At 39.5% G+C, this 18,812-nt stretch overlaps 1 protein-coding gene across 1 annotated transcript; it reads right to left on the bottom strand.

The window, feature by feature from the left end:
* Nucleotides 1-436: 436 nt before the first annotated feature.
* LOC307009146 (tRNA-splicing endonuclease subunit Sen54-like) lies at nucleotides 437-10,661 on the bottom strand. Its single transcript, XM_079632662.1, has 10 exons — nucleotides 10,473-10,661; nucleotides 10,327-10,390; nucleotides 9,378-9,461; nucleotides 9,097-9,195; nucleotides 8,824-8,876; nucleotides 8,610-8,714; nucleotides 6,203-6,744; nucleotides 3,469-3,529; nucleotides 3,195-3,308; nucleotides 437-761 (listed from the first exon to the last, which is right to left on the bottom strand). The coding sequence occupies exons 3-10, from the start codon at nucleotides 9,441-9,443 to the stop codon at nucleotides 614-616; spliced, it is 1,188 nt and encodes a 395-aa protein (XP_079488788.1). The 5' UTR covers nucleotides 9,444-9,461; nucleotides 10,327-10,390; nucleotides 10,473-10,661; the 3' UTR covers nucleotides 437-613.
* Nucleotides 10,662-18,812: the final 8,151 nt, after the last annotated feature.

The raw sequence follows: 18,812 nt of genomic DNA on the forward strand, positions 1-18,812 counted from the left end.
TTACCTTAAACCCAGACTTCTTAGCTCATGGTCTCATGTGCTCATGATCTCATGTCCAACATTATTTTCTATCTAGACAGAACACTTGTCATGTCAGCAAAAGTTTCCTGTTTTTAGCTACAGATCTTGTGTGCTGATCGAAACTGCGCACACACATATTGTCAGCCTTCACATGACTCAGAGAACATTTCGTTCCTGAAAGTTTGTCCTAACTTTTAACATTTCTAAAAGCTTGGTTTTATATCTTTAATAATGTGCTTTTTGCTTATATGATTATATTCCTTTAAATTCTCATGAGTAAACAATACATCTTCAATGCTAATAAAAGTTGTACCCATACAAAAGTAAAAGAAACGCATCTAAATGTAAAATTTCCATAACAAACACAAAAGAAAATATTTTGGGAAAAAAATTGTTAATCATACAGTTGTCCAATGGAAATCCAAAAATACAATGAAAGTCAATGGGAACCGTTTGATTACCAACAACGGTAATCTTGAAATTACATGAGGGTGAGCAAAAGATGACAGAATTAAAATTTTGGCGTGAACTAACTTTTAATACCCTGAGATAAATACCCTTTTTTTTTCAGTACAGTTTTAGAAATGCTCCTTTAATACACATCTGTTGGAAGTTTGAAATCCTTGAAGCAGTAAAAAGAGATGTCACCATGATCCACCACAGCAAACGTCACTGGGACATCTCCACTTTGGAAGGACAGCTGCTTCATGGCATGCAGATCTGGCACGGGACCGTCAAAACTGTCAATGAACGAAGACATAAATCAGTTGGCATGCTCAGATCAGGACCTTTACAGACTACACAAATGTCTTGTCACGTGTGACAGATCCTGATAATTTGAGCTTTTTTTAGTATCTCAATCATAACCAGATATATGCAAAGTCATAAAATTCCTTTTACCAGCCATGTAGCAAATGTTAAAAACAAAATTTCAGCATTAAAAATGTGTTTCAGAAGGCAGAAGTTTATAACAGGCCCTTTCTAAATGTGGTCACATGGTGAAAAATGTGCAAAGTTCATTATATATTACTGTATTATTCAGTGTTCTGATTCTGATAATAATAATAAATATAGCCGAAAGCCGCAATTGACCCTTCGCAGGGGGCTTGACTGACAGGTGATCTGACCAATCATACTTCGCCATCCGCCATTTTGTCCGACAAAGCAGTCAGGAGAGTTAGTAGATTAACATGGGAGGACTTGAACTTGATAAACGTGTGTACTGACACCTTTCCGCGGTTAAAACAACATTCCTTCTGATGTTCATTCATGTTTATTTGATGCTATAAATGAACTAGAAGGAAGAGATGATTGGTTCACGAGCAGCTTTAACTGATGCTCTACAGCGATCTGTCACGACACAAAACTGTATTTATTGTTTAAATTTCTTTTAACAAATGACCAAATTTGAAAGGTGAGACTGTTTAATATGTTTAATATCAAAAGTAACCGAAAAGTAACATGGTCTGTCCTGTCTGTCAGTGTGTTGTCAGTGTCCTCTCTGCTCCACGATGTGTTTTGCACTGCGTGAGAACATGGTGTGGCGTGAGAGCGGCGTAGCTTGTCGGACATAGCAACAGTAACTAAGGGGGGGGGGGTCTTTGCGAACGGTCAATTACAGGGCCAAGCACTTTGTATGGCCATAATTGGCATTAATGGACTTTATTTAGGCAACTTTATGAACCTTGCAAAATTCACAAGGCTAAACACTTGCCATAGACTGGATTTGATCAAACAATCTTCAAACCACTAGCCTGTTGCTTTACACAGCATGCCACTGTGAAAAGGAGTCCATTTTTTACATGAAAAAGTTATATTTTACTTAGTGCTTGTCGCTTATCACTGGGCGACACAAGGAAGACGTGCTTTCAACCAGCTGTCAAGGTTCAGAAAAAAAAAAGTTGGACATGTTTTCAAAAGTAAAGCGTTTTTGCAAAAAACCTTGTATCTCCGGAACACTAGGTGGCGCTGTGATTAAACACTTTAGTTACCTTTAGGACATGCTGTCAATGATCCCTACCTAATTTGTTGCCGATAATGTCAAATCGTTTAAAAGATATTGCAATTTATGTAAAATTTCTAAATGGTGGACAGGCAATTTGTCTGATATTGGCAAAAGTGGTATTGAGGGATTCGACACGAAGAATCTGCAGACATAAAGATCTTGATTTTCTGATGTTTTGTATCTCATGACCCGTAGGTGGGCCATTCCCAACTTACGCACGTTAACTTTTTTTTGCTGAAAAGGGTATATCAAAATTCTGTTATTTTGGTAATTTTTGTAAGAATTGGACTAAATTTGAAGGTGGAATGTTGAAAAAAACTGCATACAGTACATTTCAAAATGACCACTACTGTAATGGGGGGATCTTAATGTAAGATATTGAATGTGATCAGCATGAGAAGACAAATCACACTAAGAGTTTCTATGACAAAGGTTTCAAAAGTTATAGCCATTTCAAAAGTTAATTTTTGAACTGGTGGTGGCGCTATAGAGTTGGCCTTAGAGACCCCAAAGTTGGTCATGCAAATGAGCCCCGCCTCCACTCACTCACACCAACTCAGAGATCCACTGGTTGACGATCACACGTTGATCTGATTGGTTACAAGGTAGTGTGTGACGTCAGAAACACCAGCGATTTCAAACCGCGTTTTTGAGACTGTCTTTGGTTCACTGCAGTTTTAAGGAGAAAATACTCAGCAATGCTGTCGACTTATGAATTTGCACAGTTTTTCTTAAAGCATATTAAAAACCCCACATAGTCGTACAAACAACATATAAAAAACTTGATTTTCGCCACAGAGGGACTTTAAAACTTTTGTATTTATTTGAGCTGTACAATTTTTTTATTTTCAGTATCTCCAGTTATTACTATTCGTTATGCCTACTCCTAAAAAAAAAAAAAAAGTAAAGTGTAAGAACATCACAGACGGGTCACATTATGAGGCCAAATAGCATATTCCAAACATTTGTATGACTTTAAGCTTCCTCCATGTTATTGCTAGTGCAAAATCATAAAACCAATTGTCCAGCATGAATCAGCAGTGTGTGTGATCCAGACACTGTATAACTAAGGCAAAATAACAAAGCCAACACAGCAGGGAAAAGACGATCATTAAAGCACGTAATGAATGACAGGACTAATTTCAGTGTATTGTGTCAGTGTGTTTACCTGCAGACACACATGCGGCTGTAAGGCTTTCCGGGATGGCTCTTTTTAAACTCCGCCACCGTGTCCGGTTGGTAAACATCAAAACTAATCTTCCACTGGTCTGACGGGGACAATCTGACAAAATAGATCGTTTAAAACAGCCGCTCAATCATCTCAAAGGCTTATTTGACTTCTGTCAATTTCGGGAGAAAGCTACCAGGTTTACTCTGACAGCGGTTTAATTTCATCCCTCAATATTTGATATATGGCTACAGGACAGTAAAGGTTTATACACCTGGAAACCCCCTCAGACCAGCTCGAAGGCTTGACAATGTTGATCTGGTCCAGCAGTTCACCTGCACCATAACAATACCAAAAAAAGATGAATGTCACATGAGAGTGAGGCAATAACAGGCAACTTTCACAAACAAGCACAAAAACCAAGATTATATATCAGACAAACCTAATCATCTAGTTTGACACTGAAACCTCACTAAAGCATCATTACAAACATATTTTAACTACTAAAAATATATTTCACACATATCTCATTTTTTACATATAATTAAATTATAATACATAGTATAAAAAAAATTACATTGAAAATAACCCTTTAAATAACATTAACAATAAGATTGCTTAATGCATTAGGTATCATGAACTTACAATGAACAAGTAATATCAATCTTGGTTAAATTATATACAAATACATTATTAAAGGGCACCTATTATGGAATTTTGAAATGTACCTTTCATGTAGTGTGTAACATAGATCTAAGTGAACAAAAACATCCTGCAAAGTTTGAAATATGAAAGTGCACCGTATATAAAGTTATTGTCTTTCAAAAGTAAGAGTCGACTCGGAGTCATTTTTATGAATCGTTAGAAGACCGAAGCTTTTTCTCTGACTAGATGACGTCAACTTGTCAAGTTATTTGAATACGATACGCCCACTTATTGCACTCCAGAGGGAAACGTCATGGCGACGAGACGCTGTGTTCTGAAGTGCGACTCAAAAGCCAACTTTTTTTATCTGCCCAAGGAGGAGCATTTGAAGACTAAGTGGCTACAATTCATATATACAACTATACCACAGAAGTATAGTCCGAGCCTTGTGCTTTGTTCGCGCCATTTTGAAGACGATTGCTTTTTAAATGCAATCAAACTTGGATTCGCGAGCCGGCTGATATTGAAGGAAGGTTCAGTTCCAAGTGTATTTGCATCAGCTTCCTCCTCCGTATCACAACCTGTAAGTGTTATTAATAATTGTTGCTTTTATGTTTTATGTAGCATGCTTAGTAATTATTTTGTTTGTTGTGTAAGCACCGTTTAGCTTCTAGGTCTTCAATGGCAATTGTATTGAGATATGTGAAGTGTTTGTCGTTATTTTCGGAGTTGTCTTAAAGAGTAATACCTCGTAGTAACGTAACTGCATTTTAATTTTTTTGTAAAAACGTTATGTTTATGCATCGGGCTAACGCAAACAAAGACTGATTGTGCTTTTACAATATGAACTCTGGGCTATGCTCGCTAACATAACATTAAATTCTTTATCTTATTTTTGTTTGTTTTTTACTACAAACTACAAAGCAGTGGACTATAATCATTATTATAACACAATTTAATTGATAAAAGCATCATTGTACTCCGTGTTAAACAATAAGTATTATCTCTGTAAACACTGCTGGGTCATCTGACCAATCAACGCAGATTAGCGTCGCGCAAAGGAGGGGTTTGGAAAATGAGTCGTTGAACGAATCATTTGGGAGTCGGTGAGCAAATCAGGTAAAAATAAATGCATATTATACGACAACAAAAGTGTTTTTTGACATTGCATGCATGTAGAACTGTTGTTGGGGACTCCCACAACAACATTAGGAACATTTTAAATGTCATAGGTGCCCTTTAACATTTAAACTATAAATGACTATTACTCAATGTATTATGAACAAGCATGAACTAACATTATATTATCACTGTTATTATATTATATTTCTTCATTTAACAATTTATTGCTTGTTTGGTTGTTATTGTTGTTGTTGTTGTTGTTGTTATCTAAAACTACAGCTATTAAAAAATAAAAATAAAACGTAAGCGAAGATAAGAAAAATTTATTTGCAGTTAACTGACATAAAGAAGTACAAAAATTACTAAAACTGAAACAGAAATAAAAATACATTAAGGATATATAGAAATGGCTAAAATTTTTTATAATTTTAATCAAAGCATATAATGAAAATACTTATGATAGTGTATAAGCAATACAAAAATAACTGTTAATACCAATTTATTTTATTACTAAATATATTTACATTTCTTTATTATTTTTTTCATTTAGAAAAATAATACATTTATTATTAAACTAGATTAATAAATACTAAAAACAATTACTGTTTATTGTGAAATCATGATATTCACTAACTAATATTAAGAAATAGATTTTTTTATACAGTCATGTAATAAACCTTATTAGAAAGAATAACGAAATACTTCTTTATTCTTATGTTAGCTTCACCAGATATTATGCACAGACTGCTGTTAGTCACGAAAAAATTAAAGTGACGTGTAGTTTCTGCACCAAACAGTAGAGCTGTGAACGATTAATCGTGATTAATCGCATCCAAAATAAAAATATGTGTTTACAATAATATATGTGTGTGTATTGTGTATAATTATTTTGTATATATAAATGCACACACATCCATGCATTTATATATTTAAGATTTTTATTTATTTATATATACAATATTTGTTTATATATCATAGAAATATATACATATATATATATACAGTAAATGCATGCAAATATTTCTTAAATACATGATTGTGTGTGTATTTATGTATACAAAATAATTATACACAGTACACACACATAATTATGTAAACACAAACTTTTATTTTGGATGCAATTAAATCGCGAGTTTGAGACAGGATATCTGTTTGACCAAACAATGGAGGACAAGGTTTGTTCTGACACCGTGGTTTAGGAATCGACTCATTGAATGTCTGCTGAACGAGTGTTTTCTTACGGTGCGAGGCGCACTGGCCGGGCTGAGTGAGCGGCGTCACCTCCCTCTCCCACAGATGCGCGGGTCTGTCTCTCTGTCCCCGTCTCCTCCGGTCCTCCAGCAGCTGGAAATACTCCGCCCAGTTCCTGCAGCGCCGCACCTCTCGGTCGCTGTTCACGTCCCTGCGGTAGCGATCGCGCTCTCTCTGGCGCTCCCTGTCCCGGCGCGACAGCTTCTCCTGCTTCATGTTGAGTCTGCTGAGCCATGGAGCCACGTCGCAGTCGCCCACCTCCAGAGCGCCGGGTAATAGGCTGCGGTCTGGGGACGCCAGGCACACGGAGCGGCTCCTACGAGAGCCCAGGTCTGGGAAAGAGATGCTGCTGAAGTCCCAGCGAGGAGCTGTGCTTTGGGCTTGAGGAGGTGGAGACTGGACATCCCTCTCCATCCACCACGTCCTGTCCGAGGCATCGGCGGACTCCAGAGGCAATTCGCTGCTCTTAACTAGCTCGTCACTTTGGTCTTCGGCTGTCGTCTTCTCCACTGGTGACGTGTTCTGTTTGTCTCTGAGGCCGATCAACACAGAGATGAGAATATTGAGTAAGAACCAAGCGGCAACCTTCCGCTGCAAGTTAAACTGCAATTCATCGACTGGCCACTAGAGGCAGGCTCCAAAAGAGAGTCAATCCCATAGACCCCCATGTTAAAATGTCCAAATTTACAGCATAAAAAAATATGTTTACAGCCTGGTAAAAAAAGTGGTTTTGGTCTATATAGCTAGTTCATGCCCTTCATGACGACTGCGATGGCAGTGAATTATTTTATAACTAATCTGTTTAAATTATATTAAGCCTTAAAGTTCTGGATAATTGAGGGGGCGTGGCCACTTGAGTGACAGGTGGATTGCCGCTGCTGTCATTAGCCGTCACGTCACCTCAGATAATCCGCCTCTTTGCCCATTTTCGTTTATCCAGGAGTGACGTATGGTGACGCGCTGCCAAGATGGCGACGGCCGGCTCCGCCCACCTTAGGCTTCAAAAATGGACACTACGTCCATATTCTTTTACAGTCTATGGTTAGAACTTAATGCTCTTTGGTCATCTTTGACCGAAATTTTTTACGTATTGTTTCTTTTTCTTAATATTTTAATTCAGGGGCGTAATTTGTGGGGGGGTTAGGGGGGAGATAACCCCCCCAATATTTAAATATATGCATTACAACCCCCCCACAACCCCCCCAAAATTTATACCATGATCACATGAAAACCCCCCCAATGTTCAAACCAAATCTACACCCTTGTTTTAATTTATCGGAATGGTACGAAACTTGGTAAAGGTTTTGGCCCCTGCTATGTGAACACAAAAAATCATAGACATGATTCGAAAAGGTTAAATTGTCCTTCAAAAAATAGTCACACTTGGCAATGGAAATGATCAATGGAAATAAATGGGAGACGAATATATTCTAGTGGAAACGTTAGGTACTGCGGCCTAAACAAAATCTGACTGAAAGCTCATTTATTGAGATATCAACCTCAAATTTGAAACACAAATCGTTTAGATTTATGGCTTTGATTTTCTTGTGGTTTTAAGAGTAAAATGTGTTTTTGAAAATATATATTTCATATCAAAATTGAAAATAGTATTTTTGTGCATTTTTCATATCAGTTTAAGTAGGAAAAAAAAAATTCAGGTCTATGCTCAAAAAGTCAATAAATAGATTATAAATATACCGCAAGTATAATTTAGTACTATAAAATCCCCTAAAAATACAAAATATTAAATAAAAACCATTATCAGACTAAAATATGCTACATAAATGTCTTTGAAATAAAAAAAAATCTGTAATTTTTTACCAACATGCGAAGAGCACCAGAAGGTTAAGTAGAGTAGCTGGGAAATTAACATGGGACTTGAGGCAATTAAAATGCCACCAAAATAAACAAAAATGCTCCTGCACAATTAAACAGAATCTATAACGACCATCACGATTAAAGCAAACCGTGAACATGAATGAAAAGTGTTGATTGCGGCCAGCGTTGCCAAGTCGGGCTGCTTTTAAATTGTTGCCGCGGTTTGATTGTTTTCCCCGCGGGTTAAACGTCACAATAAAATTCTAATTGGAGTCTCAGAGCCACACCCACCTATTACATCATCGCCACGGACCATCGGTAGTTTGGTGTTGGCAAAGCCGTTTCAAACTCCTGATTTTATTCTAACTGACGTCACACCAATTCGTTCGATTTCACTTTAAAGGCCACATATAACACACACATTTTCTGCCAATCTCATGTTGATCTTCAGTACCAATAGAGTTTGTATTACCGCTTCTACTATACACACTTAAAAATAACAATCATAATCCAAAAGTTTAACTATGTAATGGTTAATGACCATGAGCATCCAGGAGCTGAAGAAGACATGACGTGTACCTGGATACAGGACTTTGAGAGCGTTTCCTCTTGAGCTGTTTTCTCTGCTTGTCCCGTGATGATGCCGGCAGATTGAGCTGTCTCTCATACGTGGACGGGACTAAACTGTGTGAAAGACGACTTTTATTGGACACTGTAGTGAAATATCTGAGAATATCATTTCGGTACACGCCAACGCAATTGATTGTACTGAGGAGAAGTGCGTGATTGTTACCTGGGGTCAAATCTGTTCACGACATACCCAAGCCTTTTCAAATGTCCAAAAACCTAAATGAAGGAAGACAAATTACACTTATGATGAATCAGTGTATGTTTACTGTGTGTTTCGCTCTTCTGTGATCCAGTGGGTTGGAATTTTCTTCTGACGGTGACTATGTATATATTATTTTAAACATTTGTCAAAAGTGCTAAATATTTTTAACAGCAAAACATACTGAGTGCAGCTTTAAGAAGAGTGTTTTCTCATCAGGTGACACCGGAGACAAACCTGATACTGATGAAGAGTCACAGTCTCACTAGAGAGAAAGCGCTCATAGCCCTCCTGAATGGACAACGGAAGGTCCCGGTAAAACACCTGCACATTGCCCTGAATTAGGAAGAAAACATTGCAAAGATACAGTTTACACAAAAAAACTCTGTAGCAGCAAATTAGAATGATTTCTGAAGGATCATGTGACACTGAAGACTGCCTCACTGCATCAATATACAGTTCCCAATAATAAAAGATTATAGCGTGATATAAATATGAGGATGGAAATGTCCACTCACACATTCCATGAGGTAGAGAGCCTCTTCAGGACGCAGGTACTGCTTCCCTCTCTCTGAAAAACCCATCGTCTGCCAAAATTTCCCCTGCAAAAACACATGATAATTTCTAAGGCCCTGTTTACAGCTGGTGGTAAGATGCGCTTTGGTCGATCGGATCACAAGTAGACGAGGGAGACGCATTCCCGTTTACACAGTGTTTTAATCCGTCTCTTTTGTCCACTTTCAAACACTTCTGTCCTGATTTCTTCGAGGTGAGGGTCTATGAGCGGGTTAATATATAGGGGGTCAGATCTTTAGATCTAATGGACAAAATAAGCTTAAGCAATTTACAGTTGTAATCGAAATTACACCCCATTGCAAATCAGGTTTATTGGCAAAATTGACAGATTTTTCGCTGTTTGCAATGAACAGATCAAACTAATGTAATTGAAGTAGCTCAACATAACAAATGTTTCAAGTGGTTTCACCGAATTCGACTGAAAATGCAACTTTTTAACGACTTACGCAGTCCAAAAATTATTCAACCCCCTGAACATAATCCCTCACTAAAGCACAAATCTGCAAAACTGGTGTTGTCTCAGGCACACCTGATGCAACTAATCAAGGGCTTCATTAACTGCACCAGGTGTGCTTGAGATAGAACACATGAAATATCCTCCCATATTGTTTACTCATTAGATCAGTAGGCAGAGACGTCTTTTGTGGCTGTTTGAACACATGAGCGTTTACACTACGAAAGCAATCCGGTCGAAAGCGTTTTCGACTACCTCTGTAAGTGTCAAAAGTGGGCAAGCTCAAAACGTTTTAGACCCCGTTTACACATGTATTTAGCGTCGTCCACTTGTGATCCGATCAACCAAAACGCATCTTAATACCAGGTGTACACAGGGCCTGACAGTTGACAATGAACAGATGGAGATGACGTTTAATTTGATGTTCATGGACTCACTGCTGGTGACTGCAATTCCACTAGTCTTTCCTCAGGGGTCCAGACAGCTTTCACTAGATTCCCTCTGTGCGGACACACAAACGCATCAGCTTTAGCTTAGCTTTGCTGTGCAGTAAGTGAGCGTGTGTTTTTATGGCATCACTCACAGTCTCTCCACCCTCTCCTCGGCCAGGAGCGTCCAGTGCTCGTCCAGACTCTGCTGCAGACGGGCCGTCTGCTTCTCGGACCCATCGGGCAGGAAGTCTTTCTGACCCTTCACTGGTATCTTATGGCTCCGGGACCTCGCCTCAAACAGCTCTGATGGACTGCATTCAAAGCCAACACAAATATTTAAAAAAAGCAACAAAAAAAAAAATATATATATGCAGTTTGGTGCAGTTGCTGAAATGTATTTATAGGGTAAAAAAGAAGATGAAATTCTGATAGCTTATAATGTAAATTAATGAGATTTTTATAACAGTATAGTGACTACTTACATAAAATGGATATAAATATCAGTTTTCACTCTATATCTCTCATTAGATATTTAATGTTTAGTTTGATCAAAGGCAAAGCTCTGTAGTTTTAAAACATATAATGCAATGCAATACAACGATGATTGAGAGATGAACAGATAAGCGCTCCTCAGAAGCCTGAGGGATCATAGGCTATTTGATACTCATATCTGAACATGATTTATGTTTTAGGTAAAGTCAAGAAAAGTTGAGTTTCTTCAGGTACAGTAAGTGTTCATCTTTGAATATCACTAATATAAACGTTTCTTTTGTTTACTTAATATGAAAAAACGTAAAGACTGAAACTGAAGCAATAAAAACAATTCAATACTGATAGCATACAAATTATGACTGTCCATGTCCCTCATTTCCACCAGAGCATGCTTAAAATAAAATATGAGACAAATAAGGTTAATATTTCAGATCATGATATTTGTATTGTGCATTAATTTTAATCAAGCAGTAATTGAAGGTGAAAATGTGTGCATTTAAGACATGCACCGATTACAGCAATGCAATTAGCCTTAACAAGACTACAGAGTGATAACTTTTATTCCCTTCATTCCTAAATGTTAGCAATGTCATTTCCACCACAAAATGTTATTACATCCGATGCATAATCTGAGGCATTGGGGAAATTAAATTTTTTCATCGTGGTTCAGAAGAAAGACATAATTCTATGGCTACTGTAATGCATATCGATTGGAAATGATTTAAATAATTGGTGTATAATGTGTAATATGTGTTTTAAGTGAGTTTAATGTTCATAGCTTAAACACCCGTGAATATGGTCGTCACAAATAACAGTGATCGAACGAAAACAAATGTGATTTGGTCCTCAATTCAGAGAGTCATTATAAAATTCTGCAAACAAAGACATTTCTCTAAACTGAGAACATCTTTCCGTCATACACATGTGTGACATGATCTAACTTTTGCGTGTTTGTTTGCTAGTTTTGGGAGAAACGGAACTGTTGGAAGCTATGAATCAATAGTGATGATTCATAATGAACGCCACACGCTGGAGACGCCTGCAGGGGCCTATACCATGAAGCCGGTTTAGGTGGCTAGCCAGCTATGTTTCAGCTTAGTTTCCGCCAACCCTGGGTTTTAGGTACTATGAAAGCAGCTCGGCTTTAATCGGTGTTCGTTGCCATGGTATCTTACGCTGCACGGCTAGCCTGCTCCGGGGCAGGTTAAGTTCTGGATTCAAGATCTCAGACTGAAGTTTGACCAATCAGCTGTGAGCAAAGAAACACGTAACTAATTCCCAGTGTTTGTTGCAATGGCTTTACATTTTCTTTCAAATCCTGTGGACATCTCAGCACAAATTGTTAGACGAGCACATCGTAGAGAAAGAGTTTTTAGTGTGCAGATACAGCCTATCTAGAGCTATATAGGCTCCTTTAGTGTGCAGTCTAGCTCTATATAGGCTCCTTTAGTTTGCAGTCTAGCTCTATATAGGCTCCTTTAGTGTGCAGTCTAGCTCTATATAGGCTCCTTTAGTGTGCAGTCTAGCTCTATATAGGCCCCTTTAGTGTGCAGTCTAGCTCTATATAGGCTCCTTTAGTGTGCAGTCTAGCTCTATATAGGCTCCTTTAGTGTGCAGTCTAGCTCTATATAGGCCCCTTTAGTGTGCAGTCTAGCTCTATATAGGCTCCTTTAGTGTGCAGTCTAGCTCTATATAGGCTCCTTTAGTGTGCAGTCTAGCTCTATATAGGCTCCTTTAGTGTGCAGTCTAGCTCGGCTCCTTTAGTGTGCAGTCTAGCTCTATATAGGCTCCTTTAGTGTGCAGTCTAGCTCGGCTCCTTTAGTGTGCAGTCTAGCTCGGCTCCTTTAGTGTGCAGTCTAGCTCTATATAGGCTCCTTTTAGTGTGCAGTCTAGCTCGGCTCCTTTAGTGTGCAGTCTCTATAGGCTCCTTTAGTGTGCAGTCTAGCTCTATAGGCTCCTTTAGTGTGCAGTCTAGCTCTATATAGGCTCCTTTAGTGTGCAGTCTAGCTCTATATAGGCTCCTTTAGTGTGCAGTCTAGCTCTATATAGACTCCTTTAGTGTGCAGTCTAGCTCGGCTCCTTTAGTGTGCAGTCTAGCTCTATATAGGCTCCTTTAGTGTGCAGTCTAGCTCTATATAGGCTCCTTTAGTGTGCAGTCTAGCTCAGCTCCTTTAGTGTGCAGTCTAGCTCTATATAGGCTCCTTTAGTGTGCAGTCTAGCTCTATATAGGCTCCTTTAGTGTGCAGTCTAGCTCGGCTCCTTTAGTGTGCAGTCTAGCTCTATATAGGCTCCTTTAGTGTGCAGTCTAGCTCTATATAGACTCCTTTAGTGTGCAGTCTAGCTCGGCTCCTTTAGTGTGCAGTCTAGCTCGGCTCCTTTAGTGTGCAGTCTAGCTCGGCTCCTTTAGTGTGCAGTCTAGCTCGGCTCCTTTAGTGTGCAGTCTAGCTCGGCTCCTTTAGTGTGCAGTCTAGCTCTATATAGGCTCCTTTAGTGTGCAGTCTAGCTCGGCTCCTTTAGTGTGCAGTCTAGCTCTATATAGGCTCCTTTAGTGTGCAGTCTAGCTCGGCTCCTTTAGTGTGCAGTCTAGCTCTATATAGACCCCTTTAGTGTGCAGTCTAGCTCTATATATACTCCTTTAGTGTGCAGTCTAGCTCTATATAGACTCCTTTAGTGTGCAGTCTAGCTCTATATAGGCTCCTTTAGTGTGCAGTCTAGCTCGGCTCCTTTAGTGTGCAGTCTAGCTCTATATAGGCTCCTTTAGTGTGCAGTCTAGCTCTATATAGACTCCTTTAGTGTGCAGTCTAGCTCGGCTCCTTTAGTGTGCAGTCTAGCTCTATATAGACTCCTTTAGTGTGCAGTCTAGCTCTATATAGGCTCCTTTTAGTGTGCAGTCTAGCTCTATATAGGCTCCTTTAGTGTGCAGTCTAGCTCTATATAGACTCCTTTAGTGTGCAGTCTAGCTCGGCTCCTTTAGTGTGCAGTCTAGCTCTATATAGACTCCTTTAGTGTGCAGTCTAGCTCTATATAGGCTCCTTTTAGTGTGCAGTCTAGCTCGGCTCCTTTAGTGTGCAGTCTAGCTCTATATAGGCTCCTTTTAGTGTGCAGTCTAGCTCGGCTCTTTTAGTGTGCAGTCTAGCTCTATATAGGCTCCTTTAGTGTGCAGTCTAGCTCTATATAGACTCCTTTAGTGTGCAGTCTAGCTCGGCTCCTTTAGTGTGCAGTCTAGCTCTATATAGGCTCCTTTAGTGTGCAGTCTAGCTCTATATAGACTCCTTTAGTGTGCAGTCTAGCTCGGCTCCTTTAGTGTGCAGTCTAGCTCTATATAGGCTCCTTTAGTGTGCAGTCTAGCTCGGCTCCTTTAGTGTGCAGTCTAGCTCTATATAGACTCCTTTAGTGTGCAGTCTAGCTCTATATAGACTCCTTTAGTGGTCAGTCTAGCTCTATATAGACTCCTTTAGTGTGCAGTCTAGCTCTATATAGGCTCCTTTAGTGAGCAGTCTAGCTCGGCTCCTTTAGTGTGCAGTCTAGCTCTATATAGGCTCCTTTAGTGTGCAGTCTAGCTCTATATAGGCTCCTTTAGTGTGCAGTCTAGCTCTATAGGCTCCTTTAGTGTGCAGTCTAGCTCTATATAGGCTCCTTTAGTGTGCAGTCTAGCTCTATATAGGCTCCTTTAGTGTGCAGTCTAGCTCTATAGGCTCCTTTAGTGTGCAGTCTAGCTCTATATAGGCTCCTTTAGTGTGCAGTCTAGCTCTATATAGGCTCCTTTAGTGTGCAGTCTAGCTCGGCTCCTTTAGTGTGCAGTCTAGCTCTATATAGGCTCCTTTAGTGTGCAGTCTAGCTCTATAGGCTCCTTTAGTGTGCAGTCTAGCTCTATATAGGCTCCTTTAGTGTGCAGTCTAGCTCTATATAGGCTCCTTTAGTGTGCAGTCTAGCTCTATAGGCTCCTTTAGTGTGCAGTCTAGCTCTATATAGGCTCCTTTAGTGTGCAGTCTAGCTCTATAAGCTCCTTTAGTGTGCAGTCTAGCTCTATATAGGCTCCTTTAGTGTGCAGTCTAGCTCTATATAGGCTCCTTTAGTGTGCAGTCTAGCTCTATATAGGCTCCTTTAGTGTGCAGTCTAGCTCTATATAGGCTCCTTTAGTGTGCAGTCTAGCTCGGCTCCTTTAGTGTGCAGTCTAGCTCTATATAGGCTCCTTTAGTGTGCAGTCTAGCTCTATATAGGCTCCTTTAGTGTGCAGTCTAGCTCTATATAGACTCCTTTAGTGTGCAGTCTAGCTCTATATAGACTCCTTTAGTGTGCAGTCTAGCTCTATATAGACTCCTTTAGTGTGCAGTCTAGCTCTATATAGGCTCCTTTAGTGTGCAGTCTAGCTCGGCTCCTTTAGTGTGCAGTCTAGCTCGGCTCCTTTAGTGTGCAGTCTAGCTCTATATAGGCTCCTTTTAGTGTGCAGTCTAGCTCGGCTCCTTTAGTGTGCAGTCTAGCTCTATATAGGCTCCTTTTAGTGTGCAGTCTAGCTCGGCTCCTTTAGTGTGCAGTCTAGCTCTATATAGGCTCCTTTAGTGTGCAGTCTAGCTCGGCTCCTTTAGTGTGCAGTCTAGCTCTATATAGGCTCCTTTAGTGTGCAGTCTAGCTCGGCTCCTTTAGTGTGCAGTCTAGCTCTATATAGACTCCTTTAGTGTGCAGTCTAGCTCTATATAGACTCCTTTAGTGTGCAGTCTAGCTCTATATAGACTCCTTTAGTGTGCAGTCTAGCTCTATATAGGCTCCTTTAGTGTGCAGTCTAGCTCGGCTCCTTTAGTCTGCAGTCTAGCTCTATATAGGCTCCTTTAGTGTGCAGTCTAGCTCTATATAGGCTCCTTTAGTGTGCAGTCTAGCTCTATAGGCTCCTTTAGTGTGCAGTCTAGCTCTATATAGGCTCCTTTAGTGTGCAGTCTAGCTCTATATAGGCTCCTTTAGTGTGCAGTCTAGCTCTATATAGGCTCCTTTAGTGTGCAGTCTAGCTCTATAGGCTCCTTTAGTGTGCAGTCTAGCTCTATATAGGCTCCTTTAGTGTGCAGTCTAGCTCTATATAGGCTCCTTTAGTGTGCAGTCTAGCTCGGCTCCTTTAGTGTGCAGTCTAGCTCTATATAGGCTCCTTTAGTGTGCAGTCTAGCTCTATAGGCTCCTTTAGTGTGCAGTCTAGCTCTATATAGGCTCCTTTAGTGTGCAGTCTAGCTCTATATGCTCCTTTAGTGTTCAGTCTAGCTCTATATAGGCTCCTTTAGTGTGCAGTCTAGCTCTATATAGGCTCCTTTAGTGTGCAGTCTAGCTCTATAAGCTCCTTTAGTGTGCAGTCTAGCTCTATATAGGCTCCTTTAGTGTGCAGTCTAGCTCTATATAGGCTCCTTTAGTGTGCAGTCTAGCTCGGCTCCTTTAGTGTGCAGTCTAGCTCTATATAGGCTCCTTTAGTGTGCAGTCTAGCTCTATAGGCTCCTTTAGTGTGCAGTCTAGCTCTATATAGGCTCCTTTAGTGTGCAGTCTAGCTCTATATAGGCTCCTTTAGTGTGCAGTCTAGCTCTATAGGCTCCTTTAGTGTGCAGTCTAGCTCTATATAGGCTCCTTTAGTGTGCAGTCTAGCTCTATATAGGCTCCTTTAGTGTGCAGTCTAGCTCTATATAGGCTCCTTTAGTGTGCAGTCTAGCTCTATATAGGCTCCTTTAGTGTGCAGTCTAGCTCGGCTCCTTTAGTGTGCAGTCTAGCTCTATATAGGCTCCTTTAGTGTGCAGTCTAGCTCTATAGGCTCCTTTAGTGTGCAGTCTAGCTCTATATAGGCTCCTTTAGTGTGCAGTCTAGCTCTATATAGGCTCCTTTAGTGTGCAGTCTAGCTCTATATTGATTGCCGTTTTGACAGTGTCCACCTGGACATTTAAAGTCATATTTGCTAATTATTTATTTTATTATTTTAAATATTTAATAATTATTGCCCTGTTATGATCCGTTTTCCTGGGAATTTTTTTTTTTTTTAATTTTATTTTATCATCGTTATTTTGTTTTAAGGATATACAAATTGTGCCTTGTCAACCTTGAATGACATGGCCATAAAATTATATCACGTTATTTTGGTAGTAAAATTTTGGGCGGTTTTATCTTGGAGTGGGCGGGTTTTGGTGAGCTTTTGGGCTGGAAATCACCGTCTCAATCTGGCAACACTGATTGTGAGATCAACAGTGTTCAAAGCAATCGTCTCATCATACTAAGTTACATTTGGACTATATTTGATATTACATTTTTCAGTTGACAGTTTGTTTACAAGCTAACATTAGCATTCTTAAATGATGTCATAACTGGCGTCGAGGACGTCAAAACATTGAAAATGCAGCATGAGTCTTTCAATTTTCCATCTGTTTTAAGGAAGATCAGTTGAACCCACATCTCAAAATAAGTTACCTAAAACACGTTACTTAAGTTATAGACTTGTTATTCATATGAAAGTCCGTTCAATTGTATAAAAATCTTCGTTATAATGATGAGTCAGTAAATCAATATCTTAAACGGCGATCTGGAAGCTAAAAACTCTTCTCTTAAAAATATCCTTGCTTTAGTAAAATTGTTTTTGGTGTATTTATTACCATTTTAATAACCACAGTTTTACTACAAATAGGCCTACCATTATCACTCCCTCCAGGAAATAAACGAAACCATGGCTCTGGTTACTGATGGATTTATTGCTTTGTCATCTTTTTCTCCGTCATCACATTCACCGTCAATGAAATCCACCGTCAAACTACAGTATGACGTAAAGGATAAACACGTTCACATACAATATAAGAGGTAAATACAAAAACAAATCGGGAAATACAAACGTAATACACATACCTCGCTGGCTGCATATAACCAAAAGGGAATGAGTTCACTTGAAAATACCCGGTTCAAAACACAAAAATGAAAAACATCTTCTTTAACGTTACTTCTCTGCTCAAATAACGAGTAACTCTTGTAATACACACGCGGAGAATAACTTATCACCAAAATGTAAACCTTCCTGTTGCACCTTAAAGGATCCGTGTGCAACGCAAATGTACTTTAGTTCCTCGTTAACATCAACACTCAATATTCATGAATAGATGAAACATATAACAAAAAAAAACATTAATATATAATATGTATGGCAGTTATACTCCCACCAAATGACTATTTGTCATTTCACCTCACAATTTAAACATTTTCACACCTTAATTTCAACCATACAGCATGCTTTAAACCTTACAGTAGCATAAAATACTGTATTCATGAAATAGCAACCATAACCTTTACTCTGCTTCAAGCAATACGACTGTCTTTTGTACAGGCCTATCAAGGTATATTGGCTTTGCAATGCGTCTTCCCTGGCTGTCTAAGGTCGAGTCACTAATTAACAGTTTCACCTTTCTAACCTTTCCATCAGTGCTCGGATACACCTCTGTCACCCTTGCCAATCTCCATTGGTTACGTGGAGAACTGTCCTCCTGCAGGATGACAATGTCGTTAACTTTCGTATTTCTCTTCTCTTTCTGCCATATTTGTCTTTGCTGAAGATTAAGGAGATACTCCTTCTTCCACCTTGTCCAAAATTCGTTTGCCAAAAACTGCACCTGGCGCCATCTCTTGCGCAAGTATAGATCCTGACTCACAAACTCCCCTGGAGGTGGGAATATTATGTTAGACTTCATCATAAGAATGTGATTGGGCGTGAGAGGTTCAAGGCTTGTTGGGTCATTTAAATGCTCGATTGTCAGAGGTCTGCTATTTATAATAGCCATTACTTCATACAGAAAGGTTCTGAGCGAGGCACTGTCGAGTCGTTTAGCAGACTGGTCAAGGATTGCGGTTAAAACACTTCTGATTGTCCTTATTTGCCTCTCCCATACACCTCCCATGTGGCTCGATGATGGGAAGTTCATTTTGAACTCACATCCATATTCCTTTAACTGTTCATGATCCAAATTCTTCATTGCCTTCATGAACTCTCCTCTTGCACCTAC

The sequence above is a fragment of the Phoxinus phoxinus genome (genome assembly GCF_949152265.1).
Source record: "Phoxinus phoxinus genome assembly, chromosome: 1".
Lineage (NCBI taxonomy): Eukaryota > Metazoa > Chordata > Actinopteri > Cypriniformes > Leuciscidae > Phoxinus > Phoxinus phoxinus.